General features: G+C 45.1%; 1 protein-coding gene across 1 annotated transcript in view; it reads left to right on the forward strand.

Moving 5' to 3' along the window:
- Nucleotides 1-6,444: 6,444 nt before the first annotated feature.
- Nucleotides 6,445-26,176, forward strand: part of LOC134395529 (zinc finger protein 850-like) — a 31,977-nt gene continuing 12,245 nt past the window's right edge. Inside the window, exon 1 of the mRNA XM_063121693.1 lies at nucleotides 6,445-8,258. Within this exon, the coding sequence (XP_062977763.1) occupies nucleotides 6,445-8,258 (1,814 nt within the window). The remainder of the gene's footprint in view (nucleotides 8,259-26,176) is intronic.

Genomic DNA, 26,176 nt, shown 5'->3' on the forward strand with positions numbered 1-26,176 from the left:
AGGCGAACTGCCTGTAACCCTGCTCCAGGTTCTATTACACAAATAGTTTGCGGTTAAAAATGCTTCTCCCCACAAATCTTGCTCAGCGTTTGCATCAGCCATGAGAGAATCTTTCTTCATTTGAAGTACTCCAATTCTTCTCTCAATTGACCCATTTTGAAAAGGAGTTTGGGGATCTATTAACCTGTGTGTGATTCCTGTTTTCCTAAACCACTCACAGAACCTTCCAGAAACAAACTCACCCCCACGGTCCGACTGCACAGAAATAATGGGCTTGTTAAAGAACTTTTCCGCCCAAGTTTTCCAATCCCTAAAAGTTTCAAAAGCTTCTGATTTTCGCTTCAGTAAATAACACCAACTAAAGCGTGTGTAATCATCCAGAATTACAAGCACGTAACTGGATCCCCCTTGTGTAGGCGTGAATGGCCCTACCAAGTCAATAAACACCAATTCAAAAGGCTTTTGTGACACCCTGTCACTTTTCCTGCAGATGTTCTGCACCCGGGATTTGGTCTGATGACAGATTGAACAATCCAAGAAATTTTTACAGTTTCGCAAGCTTAACCCTGTACACACTTGAGGCATGTGACTTAACGCTTTAAAACTTGCATGACCTAAACGCCTGTGCAACTCATGAACACAATTTTTATGGTCTGGCACGTTACCAGTTTGTGCCACCCTTTCTTTACCTGCACCCATGTAAAACAGTCCATTTTTAACATGTCCCAGTGCCACATTTTGTCCATCCTTAATCACTTGGCACTCATCCTTCTGAAACGTAACAACGTATCCTTCAGACGTTAGAGCGCTAACAGAAAGGAGACAAAAATCTAAATCTGGAACATACAGAACCTGTTCACACTCCTTTTGCAGACATGGAACGTAGCAACAGCCAATTCCTTCCACCCTCGACGTTCGTCCATCTGCAAGCGTGATTGACTTCACCTTGCTTGGTTCCAACTTCCGAAATGCCTCTGGATTATTAGAAATTGTTCTGGACGACGCAGAATCAATCAGCCAAACCTCTTGGGCCTCGTTACACCTCACTGTGGCTGAAACAAATGCATTCGAGCATTCCTTCTCCTCTCCAGCCTGTGTAACTCCCTTCTTCCTCTTTTTACAGAAGCGTTTGATATGACCCGGCTGTTTGCAAAAATAACACTCTCTTATTGCAACTGCGGTTCTCTCCACATTGTTGTCTTGGAAACACTTATCTCTCTGCATTCTTTCTCCGCTGCCAAGGGCTGACTGCTTAACCCTTTCCTGGCAGTTTTCCTCCTTCCTGGAAAGACGCCGTTTCTCTTCTTGGAGCAAACGACCCGTCAAATAATGAAGAGTGAGTTCATCAGTCTTCATACTTTCCAGACTGGTTGTCAGAATGTCCCAGCTTTGAGACAACGACCCCAAAATCAGGTAGCACTTATGCTCTTCCGTAAAAACGATTCCGACCTCCTGCAACTGGACAAATAGAGATCTCACCTGTTGGAGATGATTTGCCAAACTTCCAGCCTCCTCCAACTTTAACCGATACAGCTCTCTGGTGAGGCTCAGCCGTGTGCTTGCCGACGCACGCACATAAATCTGTCTCAGCGCATTCCAGCTGTCTCTTGCCGTCTCATCTCTGTTGATATGGACAATTTGCGAGTCCTCCATACTCAAGACAATGTTTGCTTTGGCCCTTTCATTCTGCTCTTCCCACACTTGTGCTTCTTGAGCAGTCTGACCAACCGGCCTCGGGACACTCACGACGTTCCAACATCTGTCCCGCTTCAAAAACATTTCCATCTTAAATGACCACGTTAAGTAATTTCTCTCATTCAGCCGTTCCACCGGAATACTGGATGCCATCTGAACCTGGGCCATCCTCACCGGCTGGGCTGGAGCGCGACTCACACTGGATACAGACCCGTCTGAGCTCGATGAACTGCCTGAGCTCGACTCCGTCTTTCCCTCCAGCGTTCCTTTGCTCTCAAGCTTTCCAGCAACCAAAAATTATGCCTTCCAGACTTTCTCTGGGCGCATAACCTATCGGGGTAATTGCTTACCCAAAATATAGCAGAGTGCGAAATAGCAGCAGCGTAGAGTCTGGAAATGGTTTCAGCTTGAATTTAGGAACAAAAGAAGCACTCACGGTCTTTGGTCAGTAAGAAGCTTTACTGACACTAAATAAATTACTTACAGAATAAATGGTCATATATACAGTCCTTTCACAGTACAGCAACAACGTAGCAGTATAACATCAGCAGTAAGTTCCAGCAGTAAGTTCCAGCAGTAAGTTCCAGCAGTAAGTTCCAGCAGTAAGAAGCCATACAACATGGACTTCTTAAATACACTTTTCTCCTTGGCTCAATTAACCAATAGTCTCTTCATCTTGTACATCTCGTACCGCACGTAGGCCAGGGAAGAATCTGCTTCATACTGGACTTCTCCTGGCAGAGACAATCTGGCCAAGGACATCTTTTTAACTCTTTAGAGTCCTTTTCCTTCTGTGGTTAAAAACCTAACCACAACACTTTCCCCCTCCCCATATCCCCGTGAGTCTATTACTCCGGCCATCTAACTTAGGGGAGAGGGGGGAGGAGGTGCCCCGCCCTAACGGCTAGATCTCTGTACTTAACTACTTATCATATTAATTATCTCATAACAGCATTCCCCATTTACCCCGTCCCAGACGCCCCGGCTTTGGCTCCATTCCCATCTCCAGCTCCAAGACTTGCATCCTTAAATAACCCCAAACTCTTCAGCAGCTCCTTGCCTTGCTCCAAAGAGGTTACTCTGTGTTCACCCCCAGCATAGGAAAACTTTAAAAAAACAGGGTAACCCCAAGCATATCTCACTGTATTTTTTGTTAGCATTTCAGTTATTTGCTTAACGCTGCGCCTCCATTGGAGTGTTTGCTGACAAAGATCGTTGTATACTTGCGCTGCTTTGCCTTTATATTTAATCATGACCATAGCCCTCAATTTCTTCATCACTTGCTCTTTTTTGTAGTAACTGCCAAATCTCACAAGAATGTCTCTGGTTGATCCTCTATACTTTGCTCCTCCCACTCTATGGATCCTTTCAATATCACAGTCTTTTATATCCAAATCTGGCATCATATCGTTGAACCACTTCAAAACTATTTTTCTCAAATCCTCTCCTGGTTCTTCAGCAAATTGTTTAATGCGTACATTGCAACGCCGATCCTGATCTTGAAGTTGGATCAACTGTAAATCTTGACTTTGAAATTTTACCTCACAACTTTTTTCAAAGACATCCTGTTTTTTCACAAGTGCTTTAACTTCCACATCCAGCTTCTTTATCTCTCTATCATTTTGCGCGATCTTATCTGCAAGCACCCCCATTTGTGCTGCTGCGTTCTTTTCATTAACATCCATCTTCTTGCTCAAAGTAGCAGTGCTATCCAGAAACAGTTTCTTCAATTCTTCCAATGCAGCTGAAATTGGCACCGTGCCAGAACCCTCAGCCATCTTGACAGATCCGTCGCTATCAGAACTTTGTAAGTCTTTTTCTACAGACACTTTCTCAAGACGGGGCAAATTATGATTAGAAGGATGAACTCTTTCCCAAGTAGCCTTCCCCGGGTTTTTTCCCCCTTTTTTTCTAACGTACGGCATGGGTCTATTTTTAACTCTTGAGTCAATGTCCCGTTACATTCCACCCATCTCTCATTCTCCGCAAAATAAACACTTCTTCTTCGGTGCTTTTTTAAAGGGTGAATTTACTGCCAAATAAACCTTTCTCTCAGATTAGGAGTATAAATCACCGCCTATCAGACTTAGGAGATGGGAGAACTGTCGTAGTTAGTTTCGTTTTTCAAGTCCCCTATGGGCTCCCAGTCTAATCCGCCTGTATTTCTGTGCAGTGATAGGTATTTTTAACATATAGTGCAACTCCACCTCCCTTTCTATTTCTTCTGTTCTTTTTGAACAAGTTATATCCTTCAATTGCTATATTCCAGTCATGGGAGTCATCCCACCAAGTTTCAGTTATACCTATCAAGTCGTATTTGCCTTCATGTAATAAGAGTTCAAGTTCGTTCTGTTTGTTTCCCATACTCTGGGCATTAGTATATAGACATCGAAGACCATGTGTTTTATAGTTTGGCTTTGTTCCTACATTGTTACAGACACTATTTTGGGGCACTATTGGAGCTGTTCTCTGTACTGTGGTGCCTTGGCCTTCATCCATTGTTGCCTCGAGGTTTATGTCTCCTGTCCCCATAAGATTCAGTTTAAAGCCCTCCTGATCAAGTTCTTCATGCTGTGGCCGAACACATTCTTTCCAGCCCTTGTGAGGTGCAACCCATCCCTTGCCAGCCGTCCATGTTCCAAGTAGCGTAGCCCGTGGTCCCAGAATCCAAAATTCTCACGTCGGCACCACCTTCGAAGCCAGTCGTTCATCCGGAGTATTTTTGTTTCCCTTTCTAATCCTCTTCCAAGAACCGGGAGGATGGATGAGAAAACTACCTGGGCCCCAAAGTTCTTCAGTTTCCTTCCCAGAGCTTCATAGTCTGAAATGATTTCTTCGTAGCTTTGCTTGGCGACATCATTTGTTCCCACATGGATGAGAAGAAAGGGGTATGTGTCCGTGGACTTTATGAGTTTCGGTAACCCTTCAGTCACATCTCTAATCTGTGCTCCAGGGAGACAGCACACCACAGGCTTACAATCTAAAAGACATGACACAAAAGGAAAGGGGATTGGGAGGGAGGAGGAGGGGGAAAAGGAAAGCAAATTCAGGCACTACAATCTTACTTGCAAAGTTCAGCAGTTACAGTTGACAGCAGGAGGGAGGGAGCTCTCAGCTGGAGCTGGACTCAGGCACGGTGGAGAGGTGCCTGGCTGCTGCTTCCTCCCTCACTGGTGACCTCTGCAGAGACAGTTGGTAGCAGCTGGACCCCAGGCAAGATGGGGAGGTGCCTGGCTGCTGCTTCCTCCCTCACTGGTGTTGTCTGCACAGGCCCATTATGTACAATACCATCATGTTTAAAAAAAATTCTAAACCACCCAGAGAACTTTAGCTATTGGTCAGTATAGAAGTTTAATTATTTAGTATATCTTGAGATAGTGAATTCCATAAACAAATTAGAAATTGTAATAATCTAATACTGTACATAGTTTTTAGAAATTATTTGGAGAAGTAAATATCTGAATATCTTGTCTTAAACATCTTATTCATCATGCTAAAATAAAACATCCCATAACCCGTTTTTTCTTCATTTTTTCCAATTTTTTGGAAAAAAAACAAAAAAGGCTTCCGAAAAAAACCAATTTTTTTCTGATTTTTTCCGTTTTTTTTCTGGGCCTTCACATCTCTAACCAAAGCTCAAGGGATATGAACATAAGAAGACCCCTGCTAGGTCAGACAAGGGCCCATCTAATCCAGCCCTCTCTTCACACAGTGGCAAACCAGCTGTTGACCAGGAACCCACAAGCAGGACATGATGCAGCAGCCACCCTCCCATCCGTGTCCCCGAGCAACTAGAGTATAAAAGCTTACTGTGTTTCATATTGCCGGTTGCACTCAGCCATTGATAGCCTTCTCCTCCAGGAATTTATCCAAACCCCTTTTAAAGCTATTCACATTGGTGGCCATTACCACATCTTGTGTTAACGAATTCCAGACTTCAACAATGCGCTGCGTGAATAACTCCTTTTATCTGTCCTGAGTCTCCTTTTAGGCCTGGAGGAGAAGGCTATCAATGGCTACTAGCCCTGATGGTTATATGCTACCTCCAGTATTCAAGGCAATAAGCCTGTGTGCACCGGTTGCTGGGGAACATGGGTGGGAGGGTGCTGTTGCACCTGTGTCCTGCTTTGTTGGTCCCTTGTCGACAGCCGGTTGGCCACCGTGTGAACAGACCACTGGGCTAGATGAACCCTCAGTCTGAGCTAGCAGGGCTCTTCTTAGGTTCTTATGCCTGCAGGGCCAAACCACCCTTCCACACTCCCTCTGGAGATCGGTTCTTTTCTTTATACCAGGGGCAGGGATCCTTTGGCCCTCCAGGTGATGTTCGCCTGCAACTCCTATCAGCCCAGCCAGCATGGCAAATGTTCAGGGATGATGGGTGTTGTGTATTTCCAGATGTTTTGGGACTATCTCACCCTCTTTTAAAGCCATCTAAACTAGTGGTTGACACCAGATATTGTAATCCAGTCATTGGATTTTCTGTTGTTGATTATTATAATTGTGTATGTGTGTTTTTGTACATTGGTAGATTGATAGATTGTGTGTGTGTGTGTGATTATGTATAGAAATGACATTATTTATTCTATCTTGAAATAATGAATTCCACAAACAAATTATAGGAACGTTCAGTGCCTCTTTTCTGTTTTGCTTTTTATCCCAGGAGATGACTTGAGGAAAAACAACCAATGTTGCGTGTGTAGGAAGTGTTTTACTCAGAAACTTAATCTACCCAGACACCAGAGACCCCACATGGGACGACCTAAACAGCACAAATGTTTGAGGTGTGGGAAAACGTTAGCTTCCCAGGCAAGTCTTTTAATTCACCACAGAGTCCACACTGGGGAGAAACCCTACAGTTGTCCAGAATGTGGGAAATGCTTTCCTCGGCAGCAGCGTCTCGTGATCCACCAGAGACTTCACACAGGAGAGAAACCTTACAAATGCATGGAGTGTGACAAGTGTTTTGCTGATCCTTCTTCCTTGGCGAAACACCGGAGTGTCCACACGGGCGAGAAACCCTACAAATGCATGGAGTGCGGAAAATGTTTCGCTTTTGGCTCAGCCCTCGTGGTACACAACAGAATCCACACTGGAGAGAAGCCCTATACGTGTACAGAGTGTGGGAAATGTTTCAGCTCCCAGTCTCAGCTTGCGCCACACCAGAGCGTTCATACAGGGGAGAAAAGCTACAAATGCATGGAGTGTGGGAAAAGTTTCATGATCCGGTCCCAGCTTGTGAAACACCAGAGGGTTCATACAGGGGAGAGAAGCTACGAATGCATGGAGTGTGGGAAATGTTTTGCTGCCAAATCTAACTTAGAGATCCACCAGAGAGTCCACACGGGAGAGAAGCCCTATAAATGCACCGAGTGTGGGAAGTGTTTTGCTTACCACTCGTCTTGTATGAAACACCAGAGAATCCACACTGGAGAGAAACCTTACCAATGTCCGGAATGTGGGAAATGTTTTTCTCACCAGCCAGATCTTAAGATGCATAAACGAGTCCACACCGGAGAGAAACCCTATCAGTGCTTGCAGTGTGGAAAATGTTTTGGTTATGAATCCAATCTTGCGAGGCATCGCAGACTCCACACCGGGGAGAAACCTTACAAATGCATGGAGTGTGGAAAGTGTTTTGCTGACCAGTCGAGCTTTTTGACGCACCAGAGAATCCACACCGGGATGAAACCTTGCAAATGTATAGAGTGTGGGAAATGGTTTACTCAGCCATCGTGCTTATTGAAACACCAGAGAGTACACACAGGAGAAAAGCCATACGAGTGCCCCAAGTGTGGCAAATCTTTTACTCGTAGCTCAAGCGTTGTGAAACACCAACGGTCCCACACCGGAGAGAAACCCTATGAGTGTGGGCAGTGTGGCAAGTGTTTTGCTCACTATTCCGGCCTTAGGCTGCACCACCGAGTGCACACTGGAGAAAAACCTTACAAATGCTCAGAGTGCGGCAAGTGTTTTGCATCCCGCTTAGGTTTAGTGGAACACCAGAGAGCTCACACGGGGGAGAAGCCGCATAAATGCTTGGAGTGTGGGAAAAGCTTTGCTCGCCATTCAAGTCTTACAACGCACCAGAGAGTCCACACGGGAGAGAAGCCCTATAAATGTGTGGACTGTGGGAAGTGTTTTGCTCAGCACACACACCTAGCAACACACAAGAGAATCCACACAGGGGAGAAGCCTCACAAATGTCCCGACTGCGGGAAAGGCTTTGCGCAGCGCGCCCACTTTGTGATTCACCAGACAATCCACTCGGGAGAGAAACAGTTCAAGTGCTTGGAGTGTGGGAAATGTTTCGCTCACAATTCAACTTTGGTCATCCATCACAGACTGCATACGGGAGAGAAACCCTATAAATGCCTCGAGTGCGGGAAATGTTTTCTACAGCAGTCGCGTCTTGTGTCTCATGGACGGGTGCATACGGGAGAGAAACCCTATCAGTGCCCTGAGTGTGGGAAATGGTTCCGTTACCACAGTAATCTTGTGATTCACCAGAAGGTCCACATAGGAGGCAAACGAAACCAGACTAAGCCAAAGAAAGCCCATACAAGGTGAGAGGCGCTCTGGTAAGCTGCTTATGTATATAACAGAGGCTTGGAGGGGAAGCGGGGAGTCAATGTATTTTTTTATTTATTGCATTTACATCCCACCTTTTTTCCTCTAAGGAACCCAAGGCGGTGTACGTAATCCTCCTCCTCTCCATTTTTATCCTCACAACAACAACCCTGTGAGGTAGGTTAGGCTGAGAGTCTGTGACTGGCCCAAAGTCACCCAGTGGGTTTCCATGGCCAAGTGGGGATTAGAACTTGGATCTACCAACTCACGGTCCACACTACACCACACTGGCTCCCATTGCTGTACTCTCTGCACACGGACACACTGGGATTGTTCACACAAAATGTAAACCCACACTGAGTGGTTGAATGTGGGTTGTTATTGAACCAAGGGTTAGCATTTTGTCTGAAGCCTCAACATTTTCCACAGGATGGCTTGTTAACCACCCTGAACAACCCAACAACAACCCATGGGTTCTTTCTCTTTTTCCTCACTCCTTCTGCCACCCCTTCTCTCTCCTTCCTTCCTTCCTTCCCACCCTTTATTTATTAATTTATTAATTACATTTCTATACCGCCCAATAGCCGGAGCTCTCTGGGCGGTTCCCTTTCCCTGTCCTCCCTGCTCTCTGCCACTCCCTTTGGTTTCTCACTCTTTGCCATCCGTTTTCCCTCATTCTTTCTGCTACCCCTTCTCTCTATCTCTAGCATCCCTTTTTCTCTCCCTCTTTTTTCTTGCCCAGCAGGCTACCAGGGGAAGAGGCAGATTGCTCCTGTTTTAGCTCTGAACTGATCACATCCAGAGGGCTCTTGAAATAAGGCCGAGGGCCACATGAAATTAGGCCTAGGGCTGCGGGTCGCCCAGCCGGTATACACAACTGCGGGCAGACCCTTATTTAAAGGCACAGCTCTGCTTCTATCAACTTGTCCCTCTCTTGTAATTCTTTCCCAAGCTGTGGCACTTCTTCGTGGGTAAAGCTTTGGCTAGCGGGCGGTATAAAAATGCAATAAATAGATAAATAAAAAAAAGATGAAGAGTGACAAGGAAAAGCTAATCTGCTGTCTCATGGTGTCACAGTGTCAAATCATTCATTTCAATTTACTTTCCTCCTTGCTCCCCAACCCTTCTCCAGGATCTGAGTTGGTAATTCTCTGATTTTATTACTTTTCATTCCAGCACAAAATTCGAAGATGGGGCATTCCTTTCCTAAGAGTGGAAAACATCAAAGCCACCGCCGCACAGGAAAGAGAACTGTATGAACGGCTTTTATGCAGGAAAATGTTGTGCCAGAAAGAAGCAGTCTTTCATAACAGAAACCATGCAGAAAAGATGCCGTCCGGACACCAGAAGGTTCATGCAAAGCGAGAAGTTTTAGATAACAGTTTTGATAGGGCATCTGAAGAAATTGCATGAAGAGTGTTAACATTTCCAAAAACTTTGCAAATTGTGGAAGGAGACTAATGTTTTACTGTTTCTTGCTAATTATATATGACGTAAGTGTTTGTGATGTTTCACTGATTATTGCTATTCAGGATGTAAGTGCTGTTTGGACTGATTTGGCTAGAGGCTATGAGAAATACAAATACCATGTTACAGAGATGGTCGTGGATCTTGCCAGAATTGCAATTTGTCTACCAATTTATCAAAGGCAAGGACAATGTGATTGCTGACAGACTATCCAGATGAGGTTCTGTGTTGGTGAGGACTTTGTGAAACATACCAAGAACATTTCTTCAATTTTGGACACTGCATGTCCTTGGGAGCAAGAAGTATGCTCTGCTTCATTTTAAGGGCTGGGGGAGATGTGACGTTTTACTGTTTATTGCTAATTATACATTATGTAAGTGTTTGTAATGTTTTACTGATTATTGCTATTTAGGATGTAAGTGCTGTTTGGACTTTGGATGGTAAGTGGTTAGTTCTGTTGGGAGGGGGAGCAAGTGGATAGAACGTTGGAGTGAATGCTGATTGGCTGTTGGATTCAGGTATTTGAATGACAGCTAGCAGTTAGAAGCAGCAGTTAGGAGTTGTGTGTGGAGAGTTGACAGAGTGAGAGGTTGTCTGGGTTTGTTTGCTAAAGGGTTTAGAACAGAGTAGGATCAACGTGTTTATTATTTGGGGGAAAGAGTGAATGATAGGAGATAGTGGGTAGAGTTCTCTGGTGTACCAAGTCCAATTCAGCACACAAGGAGGAGAGGAGATGAAGTATGGGTCAAACAATGTTTATTCTGCAGAATAAGAGAAACAAGGAGCTAATTGCTGCAAAGCATGTGCCTACCTCACAAGGGAGGTAGCTAGCTCTTATACACTATCTTCTCTGGTGTCACATACGCAGACACCATCTAACAGGAAATTTCTAGCTGAAAAGTCCAATACTTGGCATGTTCTTATTTGGGGGAAAGAGTGAATGATAGGAGATAGTGGGTAGAGTAGGCAGGGTTACATAGGATACTGGATTGTAACAAACAAGTATTGCAATAAATGAAACCATAAGATTTATAAACTGCATGAATTTAATTATTGTTAAATAAAAGTTATTTTGTTTCATAAATTGGATTCTTAAAGTACCTATTTATTTATTTATTTATTTATTACATTTTTATATCGCCCAATAGGCGAAGCTCTCTGGGCGGTTAAAAAAATTAAAACCGTTATGAACATAATAAAACTTCCAACAATCTAAAAACCCAAATACAAAATACAATATAAAAAGCACAACCAGGATAAAACCACACAGCAGAAATTGTTATAGGATTAAAACACAGGATTAAAATAGCAAAGTTTAAATTTAGGTGTTAAAATACTGAGAAAATAAAAAGGTTACACAGTGTTATATGTTGGCAGCAGTGAAGGAAAAGGGTGAACAAATCATCTTGGGCTGGTTGCAGTGAGGCCAAAAGGAGGCAGTGAGCAGCATTATGATGATGTAGTCCATGGTTGGGATCCTTTTATTATAGGGAGAAGTAAAGGAGACCCAAAGGGAATGATCAAAGACCTAAGAAAACACGGCGTCCTCGCATCTTTTGAGAGCTGCCTTTCACCACCCATCCATGCATTACCCTCATAATGAAAGAACGAGTATCAATGAGACCTGCATGGCCTGTATTAGCCTCATGGGTTCCAGTAGCCAGTACAGTTGGGCTTCAGCTGGAGAGTTCCTTTCACCTAACTAGAATCATAGAATAGTAGAGTTGGAAGGGGCCTATAAGGCCATCGAATCCACCCTAAAGCACACCTGACAGATGGTGGGGGTGATGTCAGTGGGGTGGTGATTCCGCTCCTGGTTTCTGTTAGAACCCTAAAGGAGCTCTCTGAGGTGCTTCCCCACATTGGATAGCTCCTTCGGAGTTCCCACTAACACCAGAGCCACCAGCCTCCCATGCATCTCACCCTTGACTTGTCTCACGTTCCTCTCACGGAGAGACCCAGAAGTGTATGCCGGCAGGGAGCCAAATCCTTTTCAGTGGTGGTAGCAGCAGCTGCGGCAGCTTCCTTCCTTCCATTTGGGGGTGGTTGCTCTACAGAGCATGCGGCTCTAGGATTTCCCTAGCTACACCTCAGAAATCATTCGGACAGACATCTTGAACTTCAGTCTTGGGGGCCAAATCTGGACCTCCAGGATTCCATAGAAGGCCCGGGCCCCTTCCTCTGGCCCCGCCCCATTTCATAGAACCATAGAATGGTAGAATTGGAAGGGGCCTATACACTCATTGAGTTCAACCCCCTGCGCAATGCAGGAATCTACCTTAAAGCATTCCCTGACAGACGGCTGTCCAGCTGCCTCTTCAAGACATCTAGTGTGGGAGAGCCCACTGCCTCCCAGGCAATTGGTTCCATTGTCATACTGCTCTAACAGTCAGGATGTTTTTCCTGATGTCCAGCCGGAATCTGGCTTCCTGTCACTTGAGCCCATCGTACCGTGTCCTGCACTCTGGGAGGATCGAGAAGAGATCCTGGCCCTCCTCTGTGTGACAACCTTTGAAGTCCTTGAAGAGTGCTATCATGTCTTCCCTCAGTCTTCTCTTCTCCAGGCTAAACATGCCCTGTTCTTTCAGTCTCTCCTCACAGAACTTTGTTTCCAGGCCCCTGATCATTCTAGGGTGACCATATGAAAAGGAGGATGGGGCTCCTGTATCAGGAGCAGGCAAAAAATCAATTTAAAACAACAACAACAGAAGTAACCACCAACATTAGTAACAAAGAAAATTATTTATGTTTCCGCTAGTCCTCCAGTGTCAAGACATAAAGCACACATTCCCATAAAAAGAACAGAGAGAAAAAGGGGGAACCCAGATTCAATGAATATGCATGAAATTTAATCAGACTTATTTTCTGACCTATAGCTATCACTATTAGTTTCAGTCTCTGCTTCAATGGCAGTGGTGCCCCCTAGAGGCAGAAATGCATCTTGCTCTTGCATTTGAGAGAAGAGGCTGATGTTAGGGAAAGTGGAAGGCAAAAGGAAGAGGGGCCAACCAAGGGCAAGATGGATGGATGATATTCTGCAGGTGACAGACTTGACCTTGGGGGAGCTAGGGGTGGCGACGGCCAACAGAAAGCTCTGGTGTGGGCTGGTCCATGAAGTCACGAAGAGTCGGAAACGACTGAACGAATAAACAACAAGTCTTGTCTTAAACGTTTTATTCACCATGCTAAAATAAAACATCCCGTAATCCGTTTCCCCCCCCTTTCCCCTCCCCAATTTTTCCAATTTTTTGGGGAAAAAACAAAAGAGGCTTCAGAGAAACCCAGGAAAAACCTGGTTTCCCTCCAAAGTTTTCTTGTTTTTCTGGGCCTTCACATCTCTAACACCATCATAAAAACCATAGCAACAGCAGACAAAAAACATATCATCAAAGGCTCTGACTAAAAAAAATGTGCAGTGGAATAGCAGTCTTAAGACTCTGTTGGATCTTTGGCCCCACTGGCCAAGGAGAAACTTCTCTTGGGTGGCTATTCCACAGTCTAGGTGCCACAGCTAAAAAGGCCCTCTCTTGTCCCCGTTAGTCATGTTTCGTTTGGCTAAGGGACATTAGAAACAGAGTGCACATTTCACTCTTCATAAAGGAGAAGGAAAACCCTGAGATATGCTGCTCCCAGGCTGTTTGGGGCTTAAAAGTTAAAAGACAGCACCTAAAATTGATCCCAGAAACAAAGTGGATAGCAGTGACAGGGAAACCTGGAAAGCCCCCTTGAAGCCCCTCATTCTAATGTTAATAAAAACAGCTGCCTGGGTGCTTGTTATGTTTACGGAAAATTTAAAAAATATGCAATTGATAGAGGATGGGAGGAGTGACTCTTGTATTACATGTGGAGGGGCTTCGAAGGTTATAAAAGTATGCTGATGTGGATGATGGGTAGAGAATTTTCGCCATTGGTTTGTACGGGGTGAGACTTCCTCTTTTGCACATAGTAAATAAAGAATCTCTGTGTCTAGACTGGTTGTGAAGTCGTTCCTTCCCTAATAGGTTAGGGGAATTTCCCTAACAGCAGCTGGGGGGCGGGGCAGGGAGAATGGCCCTATATGTTTTGTTCAGTATTCTATTATTATATGATTACTATTATTATTATTATCATCATCATCTTTATTTGTATTCTCCCTTTTGCCCAATGTTGGGCCTCAAGACGGCTTTACAAAACTATAACATATATAGTTAAACGCTATAACAAGAAATATACAAAAGTTAAAATATAATTGAATAGGTTTCAATATTAAAACATTTTAAATCTCAAAGCACAGGCAGGCCCATAAGGGAGAATACAGTTTTCCAGATAACGTGGATGAGAGCCGTACAGGGCTTTATAGGTCATAAACAATACTTTGAATTGCGCCCGGAAACCAACGAAAAGCCCCCAAAGGCTGCCTTAGCTTTAAAATCAGCCGAGAACAAACCATTGCACAGTAATAAAGAAATAATAATAATAATAATAATAATAATAATAATATGTTTATTTCTTACCCGCCTCTCCCGTTGGATCGAAGCGGGGAACAACATTAGAACAGGAATCAATACATCTTAAAAATTCATGATTTAACATTGATCTGGATAGGCCTGCCAGAAAAGGCTAGTCTTTAAAGCTGCCTTAAAATCACGCAGAGAGTTAATTTTACGAATCTCCTCCGGCAGGCCATTCCACAATCTGGGGGCGACAGAAGAAAAGGTCCTCTGGGAAACTGATGTCAGCCTAGTTTTAGCTGACTGAAGTAAGTTCACCCCAGAGGACCTGAGTGTGCGGGGCGGACTATATGGGAGAAGGCGATCCCGTAGGTAACCTGGACCCAAACCATTTAGGGCTTTAAAGGTAATGACCTGCACTTTGTACTTTGACCGGAAACTAATTGGCAGCCAGTGGAGTGATTTTAATGTTGGGGTAATATGCTCACCCCTAGATGTTCCGGTGACCAACCTGGCTGCCATATTTTGAACTAGTTGAAGTTTCCGAACTAGGTACAATGGTAGCCCTATGTAGAGCGCATTGCAGAAGTCAAGCCTTGAGGTTACCAGCGCATGCACTACTGTCTTTAGGTCTTCTGACTCTAAGAAGGGGCGCAGCTGGCGTATCAGCCGAAGCTGATAGTAGGCACTCCTGGCCATTGCATCCATCTGGGCTGCCATTTGGAGCGACGGATCCAGGAGCACCCCCAAACTGCGAACACAGTCTTTCAGGGGGAGTGTAGCCCCATCCAGAACTGGTTGACACACCTCCAAACGTAGGTCAGAGCCCTTGACAGCAAGCACCTCTGTCTTGTCTGGATTCAGCTTCAGTTTGTTTTTCCTCATCCAGCCCATTACTGCCTCCAAGCATTCATTCAGAGGAGACACACTACCCTTAGCTGACGCTGTTATTGAAGGCATAGAGAAATATATTTGGGTGTCTTCAGCATACTGATAGCACCCCGCCCCATGCCTCCGGATGATCTCTCCCAGCGGTTTCATGTAGATGTTAAGGAGCATTGGGGATAGGATGGCACCTTGTGGTACACCATACAACAGCTCCTTTTTTGAGGAGCAATTATCCCCAAGCATCACCATCTGGAATCTACCTGAGAGGTAGGACCGGAACCACTGGAGCACAGTGCCCCGATTTCCAAACCCCTCAGGCGATCCAGAAGGATACCATGGTCGATGGTATTGAAAGCCGCCGAAAGGTCCAAAAGTGCCAGCAGGGACACATTCCCCCTGTCAATACTCATGCAGAGATCGTCCACTAAGGCGACCATAGCTGTCTCAACTCCGTATCCTGCCCTAAAGCCAGTTTGAAATGGGTCTAGAAAATCTGTATCATCCAAGACTGCTTGGAGTTGGAAGGCAACTGCCCTCTCAATCACCTTGCCCAAAAATGGAAGATTTGATACTGGTCTATAATTATTAAGGTCCAGGGGATCCAGGGAGGGCTTTTTTAGAAGCGGCCGTACCACTGCTTCTTTTAAACTTGGTGGAAAACTCCCCTCCCTGAGAGATGCATTAATAGTATGTTGCAGTTGTAGTCTAACTGCATCTCCTCCCTGGGCGACCAGCCAAGAAGGACAGGGATCGAGAGGACAAGTTGTCTTCCTTACTCGTCCAAGCAGCTTGTCCACATCATCAGTACTCACCATCTGGAACTGATCCAGTGTAATCCTACTCATGGAGTTGCTGGACACTTCAGCTTCAGCTTCTGTTATAACGACGGTATCTAAATTGGCTCTTATCCAAGAGATTTTATCTGTGAAATGATCATTAAATGCATCACAGTGAACTACCGAAGGCTCTAAAACTGGGTTCAGGGGAGGAAGTGCCTGAGTACCCCTCACCACCCTAAACAGTTCTGTTGGATGTGAATTCGCAGACACAATGCAGTCAGAGAAGAAAGCTTTCTTCGCTGCACGTATTGCCACCCCATAGGAATGAAGATGTTCTCTATGATGTGCCTTGTCGGATATGAGACAAGTTTTCCTCCATCGGCGCTCCAGTCGTCAACCTTCCTGCTTCAGCTTCCTGAGATCTTCTGTGTACCAAGGTGCCCGATTGGAAGCAGGTCGAAGAGGACGTTTGGGGGCAATCGTGTTGATAGCCCTAGTTAGGTCTTGATTCCATCTATTGACCAGGGCTTACCCAGGACCGTCGACAATACCAGCCATAGCACCCTCTAAGGCTTTCTGGAATCCAAGAAGATCCATCAGCCTTCGAGGGCGGACCATCTTAATAGGTCCGCCACCCCTGCAGGGGCGGATGGTAGCCATGATATTAACCCTGACCAGAAAATGGTCTGTCCATGACAACGCAGAGGTATTTACCACCTCCGCCCACAGATCTGTCTGTTCGGAACTGAAAACAGCATCGAGGGTGCGACCTGCTGAATGTGTCGGTCCAGAGACCAATTGGGATAGGCCCATGTTTGTCATGGATGCCATGAACTCCCAAGCTGCACCTGACAAACCACTCCCGAAAGGGATGTTGAAGTCGCCCAGGACCAAAAGCCTGGGCGACTCCAACACCAGTTCTGTGAGCTTGGCCAGGGAGTCTGATAGGCAGCGGGCTGGCCGGTACACTAACAGAATCCCCAGTCTATCCCTGGTCTTTAGACTAAGGTACACAAACTCGATGTGATTCAATTCCCGGACAGGAAGTCTGGTCAGGTTGAGATTATCCTTATAGACCACAGCTACTCAGCCCCCGCTCACTTTTCCTCACCTGCTCGATAACACAGTACCCAGCTGGGAGGGCCTGGGCCCATGTTGGGCCACTGTCATCTCCCAGCCAGGTCTCTGTGAAACATGCCAGGTCGGCCCCCTCATCTGTGAGGAGATCATAAATTATATTTGTCTTGTTTTTAACTGACCTGGCATTGCAAAAGAGCAAGGAGAGGGTCCGTGGTTGGCTTGGTTCGTTCTCCAAGTTGCCCAGGGTGGCAGGGCGACCGGAAGGAAAGATGGGTGTTAAATATCTATCTCTCCTTCCCCTGTAATGGCACTTTGCCCTGCCATCACCATATCTCCCTCTGCCCTGCACAACTTGAATTGTCGCCTCCTTTCCATTATACATTAAACGTCTACAATAACTTCACAATAGCAAATTAACAACAATACGCAATTAACAGGGGAAATTAACATTACTAATTAATTAATGGTACCTAAGACAGAGCAAAGCCCTGAGCAACGCATTTTAAGGGCAGCGGCCTTTGCTATAAGACATCAATATGTGGTTTTTTTAAATCTGCAAAGTATTGGAGGCCCTTGGCATCCCTGAGCTTTGTTGGTGGAGGAAGAAATAAGCATGCCGAAGGGGAGACTACAATTCCCAGGAGCCTCTGCGGCTCCGTAAAAGGAAAGGACAGGACTACATTTCCCAGCAGTCCCGGTTTGCCTGGGTGCTTGTTACCAGGAGGGGTGAGGGCCTTCAGTTGGGAGAACCGCTGGCTGATTAGGTCTTGGGACGTGGAGACGCTGCAGACCCGGGACGAAGGCAGCAGACTTTCAGGGTGGAGGTGGACCAATGCCCGCAGCCTGCAAAAGCACCTGAATCCCACTTTGCAAATGCCGGTAAGTGGGGAGAAGGGACCAGATTTGGGGGCGGCGTGTTTGTTCTCCTGGAGAGCCCCCTTGGCGTGGAGGCTTTCACGATGGCGTTACAAGAGGGAGCAGCGTTTCGGGTCCCTCCTCCTTTGTCCTTCTGGAAGGCGGGAAGGAAAGGAAGAGAACCGGAGAAGCTGGGAAGGAAGCCTGGAGGCCTTTTCAAGCTTGGGGAGCGTCTCTTGCTAACTCAGAGGAGAAAGCACGGAACGTACTAAAACGAAGGACACCGAATTATTATTATTATTATTATTATTATTATTATTATTATTATTATTATTTAATTTATTTATTTAGCACCATCAATGTACATGGTGCTGCACAGAGTAAAACAATAAAATAGCAAAACCCTGCCGCATAGGCTTACATTCTAATAAAATCATAATAAAACACTAAGAAGGGGAAGAGAATGCACCAAACAGGCACAGGGTAGAGTAAAACGAACAGTATAAAAGTCAGAACAAAATCAAGTTTTAAAAGCTTTAGGAAAAAGAAAAGTTTTTAGCTGAGCTTTAAAAGCTGCGATTGAACTTGTAGTTCTCAAATGTTCTGGAAGAGCGTTCCAGGCATAAGGGGCAGCGGAAGAAAATGGACGAAGCCGAGCAAGGGAAGTAGAGACCCTTGGGCAGGTGAGAAACATGGCATCAGAGGAGCGGAGAGCACGAGCGGGGCAATAGTGTGAGATGAGAGAGGAGAGATAGGAAGGAGCTAGACAGTGAAAAGCTTTGTAGGTCAACAGGAGAAGTTTATATTGGATTCTGAGGTGAATTGGAAGCCAATGAAGAAATTTCAGAAGTGGAGTAACATGGTTAGAGCGGCGAGCCAAGAAGATGATCTTAGCAGCAGAGTGGTGAACAGAAACCAACGGACTGATGTGAGAAGAAGGAAGGCCAGTGAGAAGAAGGTTGCAGTAGTCCAAATTAAAATACTTAAAGGAGTTAAACATTTAGTTTTCATAGAAAACCACACAGAATCAAAATATAAACTAACAAGTGGTTTTGGGGAACAGTTCCTATGACCCCCAACACAGTGGTTTCTAGGGATCATCTCCAAACATAAAAAGAAAACAGAATACAATAAAGAGGAGGTGACTGCAGTTTCATGCAATGCTTCATAGGCACCAGTTCAAAAAGACCAAAAGAAGTGGAGGAGGGGTTGCCAAAAACTGCCACAGATTATTACCATGTTTACATCTCCCCCCCCCCAACACCCTCTCCTCACAACAATGCAGGCCAGCATTTCAAAGTAGCCATAGGGATACACGGGAATGATACCACAAGCCCCTCAAGAACCAGATGAAGCTGAAAATGCTTGAGGAGGTTGAAATTAGCAATCCAAGCATCCTAAGACTCTGTGCTTGATACATGTTTCATTGCACTTGCCCCTGGCGCATAGCCATAATATGGGGTGTCATTCAGAATGGCCAAAGGAAAGCATTAGGCTGTCACAAGAGGCACGGAGAAAAGAGGGGGAGCCCCAAAATTCTTGTAGAGGCTTGTAATAACACTAAGCATCCTAACAGTTTTTGCTGCAGGAAAGCTCCATTGGCATGGCCCCTACACTGCACACAGGCACATGAGGTTTCTTCAGACTGGCCATAGGAAAGCATGGCGCTATCTGGCAGCCCCAGAAAAATCAGGGAGAGCCCCCAAATTCTCGTAGAGGCTTGTAATAACACACTAAGCATCCTAAGAGTTTTTGCTGCAAGCGTGTTCCATTGACATGGCCCCTACACTGCGCACAGGCACATGAGGTTTCTTCCGAAAGGCCATAGGAAAGCATGGCGCTATCTGGCAGCCCCAGAAAATCAGTTGGAGCCCCAAAATTCTCTTAGAGGCTTGTAATAACACACTAAGCATCCTAAGAGTTTTTGCTGCAGGCACGCAGCATTGGAATGGCCCCTATGCTGTGCACGGGCACATGAGGTTTCTTCCGAAAGGCCATAGGAAAGCATGGCACTATCTGGGAGCCCCAGAAAATCAGTTGGAGCCCCAAAATTCTCTTAGATTTTTATTTTATTTTATTACATTTCTATACCGCCCAATAGCCGAAGCTCTCTGGGCGGTTCACAAAAATTAAAACCATAATAAAGAGGCTTGTAATAACACCCTAAACATGCTAAGAGTTTTTGCTGCAAGCGTGCTCCATTGGAACAGCCTCAACATTGCATTGCATGGTGCTATCTGGCAGTCCCAGAAAATCAGGGGGAGCCCCAAAATTCTCTTAGAGGCTTGTAATAACACACTAAGCATGCTTAAGGTCTTATTAAAAACAACCATAAGAATGATTTTCTGGGGCTGCCAGATAGTCCATGGCATTGCTATGGCCATTCTGAAGAAACCTGACGTGCCCATGCGCGATGTGAGGGCCATTTCCACAGAGCACACCTTCTGCAAAAACTCTTAGGATGCTTAGTGTGTTATTACAAGCCTCTAAGAGAATTTTGGGGCTCCAACTGATTTTCTGGGGCTGCCAGATAGGGCCATGCTTTCCTATGGCCATTCGGAAGAAACCTCATGTGCCTGTGCGCAGTGTAGGGGCCATTCCAATGGAGCACGCTTGCAGCAAAAACTCTTAGCATGCTTAGTGTGCTATTACAAGCCTCTACGAGAATTTTGGGGCTTCCCCTCTTTTCTCTGTGCCTCTTGTGACAGCCTAATGCTTTCCTATGGCCATTCTGAATGATACCCCATATTATGGCTATGCGCCAGGGGCAAGTGCAATGAAACATGTATCAAGCACAGAGTCTTAGGATGCTTGGGTTGCTTATTTCAACCTCCTCAAGCATTTTCAGCTTCTTCTGGTTCTTAAGGGGCTTGTGGTATCATTCCCGTGTATCCCTATGGCTACTTTGAAATGCTGGCCTGCATTGTTGTGAGGAGGAGGTGTTGGGGGGGGGAGATGTAAACATGGTAATAATCTGTGGCAGTTTTTGGCAACCCCTCCTCCACTTATTTTGGTCTTTTTGAACTGGTGCCTATGAAGCATTGATGAAACTGCAGTCACCTTCTCTTTATTGTATTCTGTTTTATTTTTATGTTTGGAGATGATCCCTAGAAACCACTGTGTTGGGGGTCATAGGAACTGTTCCCCAAAACCACTTTGTTAGTTTGTATTTTGATTCTGTGTGGTTTTCTATGAAAACGAAATGTTTAACTCCTTTAAGTATTTTAATTTGTAGATGATCCCTAAACTCCTTCAATGGTTTCCTATGGCCATTCGGAATGACACAATGCATTTCAATGGCCATTTGGTGTCCTTCGGTTTAGTACGTCCCGAAAGCACGAGGCGGATCGTAACTGTTCGGGAGGTGTAACGCTGCCTTCCTAAAGGGATGCTCCTGTGTCGCTCTGGAGGGTGCAACATGTGCTGAGCGCGAGCATCAGAAAGTCGGAAGGTGCCAAAAGCAGTCCAGCCCCGACCGCCCCCCTCTTCCTTCACCCCTCAGGTCAAGCTGGGGAGTTCGGGCACCACAATATCACGTGATGCGAAGAGGGCCCTAGGGCTTGCTGCCCAGTTCGCTGCAGGGACTTCACCACCAGCTGTGAGGAAGGCAAAGAGGCCAGTCAGGCTCTGTAGCCAACTTGAGGTGGGAGGAAGGAACAGAGAGAGCTGCCTTCTGCTCCTTGGTCCATCTAGTCCAGTATTGCCAACACTGACTGGCAGAGACTCTTCAGGCAGGCGTGTTTTTTTCCTGCCCTCCCTGGAGATGCTGGGGATTGAACCTGGGATCTCCTGCATGCAAAGCAGGTGCTCCATCGCTCATTTCACCCCGATCCCAAATGTAAAGATGGGTGAAATTGTGGGCTAGCTCATGCCAATGGCTGCAGCCTCCAGTCAAAATTGCCTTGGGCGCATAGGTGCGTGACTGGAGTTGTATGTAGGATGAACTCTGTGAACTGAAGTTCGTGCGTCCATCACTTGATGTATTTGTGGTGCTTTCCACAGCCTCGCGTCAAAACATTGTGAACAACCCACAGTTCACAATAAACCATGGGTTCTCTTTATAGGATGTCTGTGGTTAACAAACCATGGTTTGTTAGCACAGCTCGGTTTAGACAATATTGTTACAGACAACTATTACATTTTGTAATGGCGGCTGTGCTGCTTCCTGCCTTTGTCCTGCACTCTGGTAGGTTTTTTTCCCTTCACACGCTTAAAACATGATCTCTGCCTGACCAGGAAGAGTTTCTTTTTATTGACCTGGCTGGATATTTTTCTGGCATTATATTTATTTATTTATTTATTTATTTATTTATATAGCACCATCAATGTATTAGCAAAAAGGGGTACAGAAAATCTGAAAAGGAATTCTAGGTGCTAAGCCCATATTAAAATGCTTGAAGTTTGAACAGAACGCTTCAGTGAGAATGAGATGTCACATTCTAAGACATATTTATTTCTTTAAAACAAGGATATAGGATTGCAAGTCCCATTTTCCATCCCCATTGGCTAGGGCTGATGGGAATTGAAGTTCTCCAACATCTGGAGGGCCACATGTTCCCTTCATAGACTTAACAATCTAAAAAGACCTTACACAGAAGGAAAAAGCCATAAACAAACCCTAGTTCAAAGCTGATTTATGATCCTGGTTTGTTTGGGCACAATAAACCATAATGCTAGGTTCAGAGGTAATATGAAGCTATCTCCCCTTCTTGGTTTGTTTACCTGCTCGCATAATAGATGGAATGAAGAGCTGCATGCACCAACATACTGCTCATTCACATGACTGGATTATTAAGCCAGGATTCCCGGCTTAGCATGTGTGAACGTGACCAGTGTTGGAGATTCTGGGGAAATTGGGATTAAGTCAGTTCTCTCCCTTCTCATAGAATCATAGAATAGTAGAGTTGGAAGGCCATCGAGTCCAACCCCCTGCTCAGTACAGGAATCCACCCTAAAGCATCCCTGATAGATGGTTGTCCAGCTGCCTCTTGAATGCCTCTGTTTTGTTTATGTAGAGTCAACCGACCTTTGATGATGTGGCTGTGGGGGGCGGAGCCTAGCAGTCGAATGATACAGTAAAGTTCTTCCAAGCTCCGGATGTCTGAAGCCTAGAAACGCATTTATCTCCGTATGATTGGCATGATGAAGTGAGTAAATCTCAGCAGTATTATGAATCCTCCGTGAAGTTGAAGCATGTAAAAAATCCCTCTCAGTGTAGCCGGAAAAGCTAGTTTCGATTTGTGGCTGAGAAGGGGGAAACGCATGGAAGGTACTAAAAATAACTTTGATGAGACACAGACAGTTTAAGTGAAAGAACATTATATCCTTATCTGAAAGCGAAGTACAGAGAGGATGCAAATTAACTCGCTCTGGGAATAAATCTTTGGTGGTGTAGGAGGTGGTGGGGGCAGCGAAGGGAAGAGCGAGTGAGCAAACTGAAGCAAACCCTGCTCAATGCAGGAATCCACCCTAAAGCATCCCCGACAGATGCTTGTCCAGCTGCCTCTTGAAGGCCTCTAGTGTGGGAGAGCCCACAACTTCCCTAGGTAACTGATTCCATTGTCGAACTGCTCTAACAGTCAGGAAGTTTTTCCTGATGTCCAGCTGGAATCCTTTAACTTGAGTCCATTATTCCGTGTCCTGCACTCTGGGAGGATCGAGAAGAGATCCTGGCCCTCCTCTGTGTGACAACCTTTTAAGTATTTGAAGAGTGCTATCATGTCTCCCCTCAATCTTCTCTTCTCCAGGCTAAACATGCCCAGTTGTTTCAGTCTCTCTTCATAGGGCTTTGTTTCCAGACCCCTGATCATCCTGGTTGCCCTCCTCTGAACACGCTCCAGCTTGTCTGCGTCCTTCTTGAATTGTGGAGCCCAGAGCTGGATGCAATACTCTAGATGAGGCCTAACCAGGGCCGAATAGAGAGGAACCAGTACCTCACGTGATTTGGAAGCTATACTTCTATTAATGTAGCCCAAAATAGCATTTGCCTTTCTTGCAGCCATATCGCACTGTTGGCTCATATTCAGCTTGCAATCTACAACAATTCCAAGATCCTTCTCGTTTGTAGTATTACTGAGCCAAGTATCCCCCATCTTGTAACTGTGCCTTTGGTTTCTATTTCCTAAATGTAGAACTTGGCATTTATCCCTATTAAATTTCATCCTGTTGTTTTCAGCCCAGCACTCCAGCCTATCAAGATCACTTTGAAGTTTGTTTCTGTCTTCCAGGGTATTAGCTATCCCACCCAATTTTGTGTCATCTGCAAATTTGATCAGTGTTCCCTTCACCTCCTCGTCCAAATCATTAATAAAAATGTTGAAGAGCACTGGGCCCAGGACTGAGCCCTGTGGTACCCCACTCGTTGCCTCTCCCCAGTTTGAGAAGGTTCCATTGATAAGTACTCTTTGAGTCCGATTCTGTAGCCAACTGTGAATCCACCTAATAGTTGTTCCATCTAGCCCACTTTTAGCTAGTTTGTTAATCAGAATGTCATGTGGTACTTTGTCAAAAGCTTTGCTGAAGTCAAGATATATGACGTCCACAGCATTCCCACGGTCCACAAGGGAGGTTACCTTCTCAAAAAATGAGATCGAATTTGTCTGACAGGACTTGTTCTTGACAAATCCATGTTGGCTTCTAGTGATCACCGCATTGATTTCAAGGTGTTTACAGATTGACTTCTTTATAATCTGCTCCAGAATTTTCCCAGGGATGGATGTCAGACTGACTGGTCTGTAGTTCCCAGGTTCTTCCTTTTTGCCCTTTTTGAAGATAGGGACAACGTTAGCCCTCCTCCAGTCGTCCGGCACCTCACCCGTTTTCCATGATTTTGCAAAGATAATAGACAAAGGTTCTAAGAGTTCTTCCGCTAGCTCCTTCATTACTCTAGGATGCAGTTCATCGGGCCCTGGAGATTTGAACTCATTCAAGGAAATGAGGTGTTCATTGACCATTTGTTTATCAATCTCAAACTGTAATCCTGCCCCCTCAACTTCTGCTTCGCTTTTTCCAGGGGGGTCATAGACCCGCTTTTGGGAGAAGACTGAGGCAAAGTAGGAATTGAGCACTTCAGCCTTTTCTTTGTCATCTGTTATCAATTTGCCATCCTCATTAAGCAGTTGAACCACCATTTCTTTCCTCTGTCTTTTACTACTCACATATCTGAAGAAAGCCTTTTTATTGCTTTTATCATCCCTCGCTAATCTCAGCTCATTCTGAGCTTTAGCTTTCCTGACACCATTTTGGCACTTCTGCGCCACTTGTCTGTACTCTTCTTTTGTAGCCTGGCCTTCCTTCCACTTCCTATATGTGTCCCTTTTTGTTTTCAGGTCATCTCTAAGCTTTTTGTGGAGCCACATTGGTTTCCTTTGTTGTCTTCTATCTTTTCCCCTTGTTGGAATTGTTTGTAACTGTGCCTTTAAAATTTCCTTTTTTAAATACTCCCATGTGGTAAATAACAGGCAAGGAGTCCAAACTGCATGAAGGGGAGGCATCCCATTTAGGCTACCCCGTCCTGGTTTTATTAAGAGCTACTTGGTTACATTCCTTGTTCACAGGCTATGATTGGTTCTTGCTTACATCATGTTAGTTGCTGAATGCCTCGTGCGCATAAGGTGTTTGTTAGTGTGTGTTCAGCATGAATATACCATACAAAGATCTAAGGAAGCGCGTGTTTATGGTGCCCTCTGTGTTGTATTGTTCTCTCTGTGGCTCTTGCGTCAGCACATTCTTGACATGGTTAGCCAGTGTCAAGAAGTTCCTTAGCAAGGCCTATCTTATCATTGTTGTCCTTGTTCCAGCACATCTCAGTATGGCCTGCCAGTACTGAATGTGTACCAGAGACAAACAACAATAAACCCCACATCTCCCCCTTTTTATTCTTATAATTGCAAAGCCTTGTAAGCATAATAAATTTGACGTTTGCTTGGTTTTGAAGCTCTGGGACGGCAAGAGGGAACACACCATGACATTAATCCTGGGATACATTGTAAGAAACAGCAGGAGGTGATTAATAAAAATACAATCAATACAGCATATTGAAATATAGTTTTGAACCATCCTGTTGGAAACCAGGACCATAAAAACTTCCACCATTCAGGTGCAATATCTTGTTTGACTGCATGTGCATATGTTTTAAGTAAGTCCAGTTGTTGTTGAATTCGGTTACTATTGTCTGTGAGATTGAAACAGCACATGTCTTTCACAGCTTCGCAGCCAAGATGTCTTTGTAACAACAAAAAGTCAATTGCAGCTCGATTGTCCAGTATAGCATGTCTTAAATCCTGTTGTTCTTGAATCAAAAGTCCAATAGCAATGGAAGTACTGTTAATTGTCTTTGCTAGCAAACATGCCAAATGCCCAATTTGTTTGGCATTTCCCACAGCCAATCCAGGAACCCCGACAAGACTCATAGCC

This window comes from Elgaria multicarinata, chromosome 3 (assembly GCF_023053635.1).
Source record: "Elgaria multicarinata webbii isolate HBS135686 ecotype San Diego chromosome 3, rElgMul1.1.pri, whole genome shotgun sequence".
NCBI lineage: Eukaryota > Metazoa > Chordata > Lepidosauria > Squamata > Anguidae > Elgaria > Elgaria multicarinata.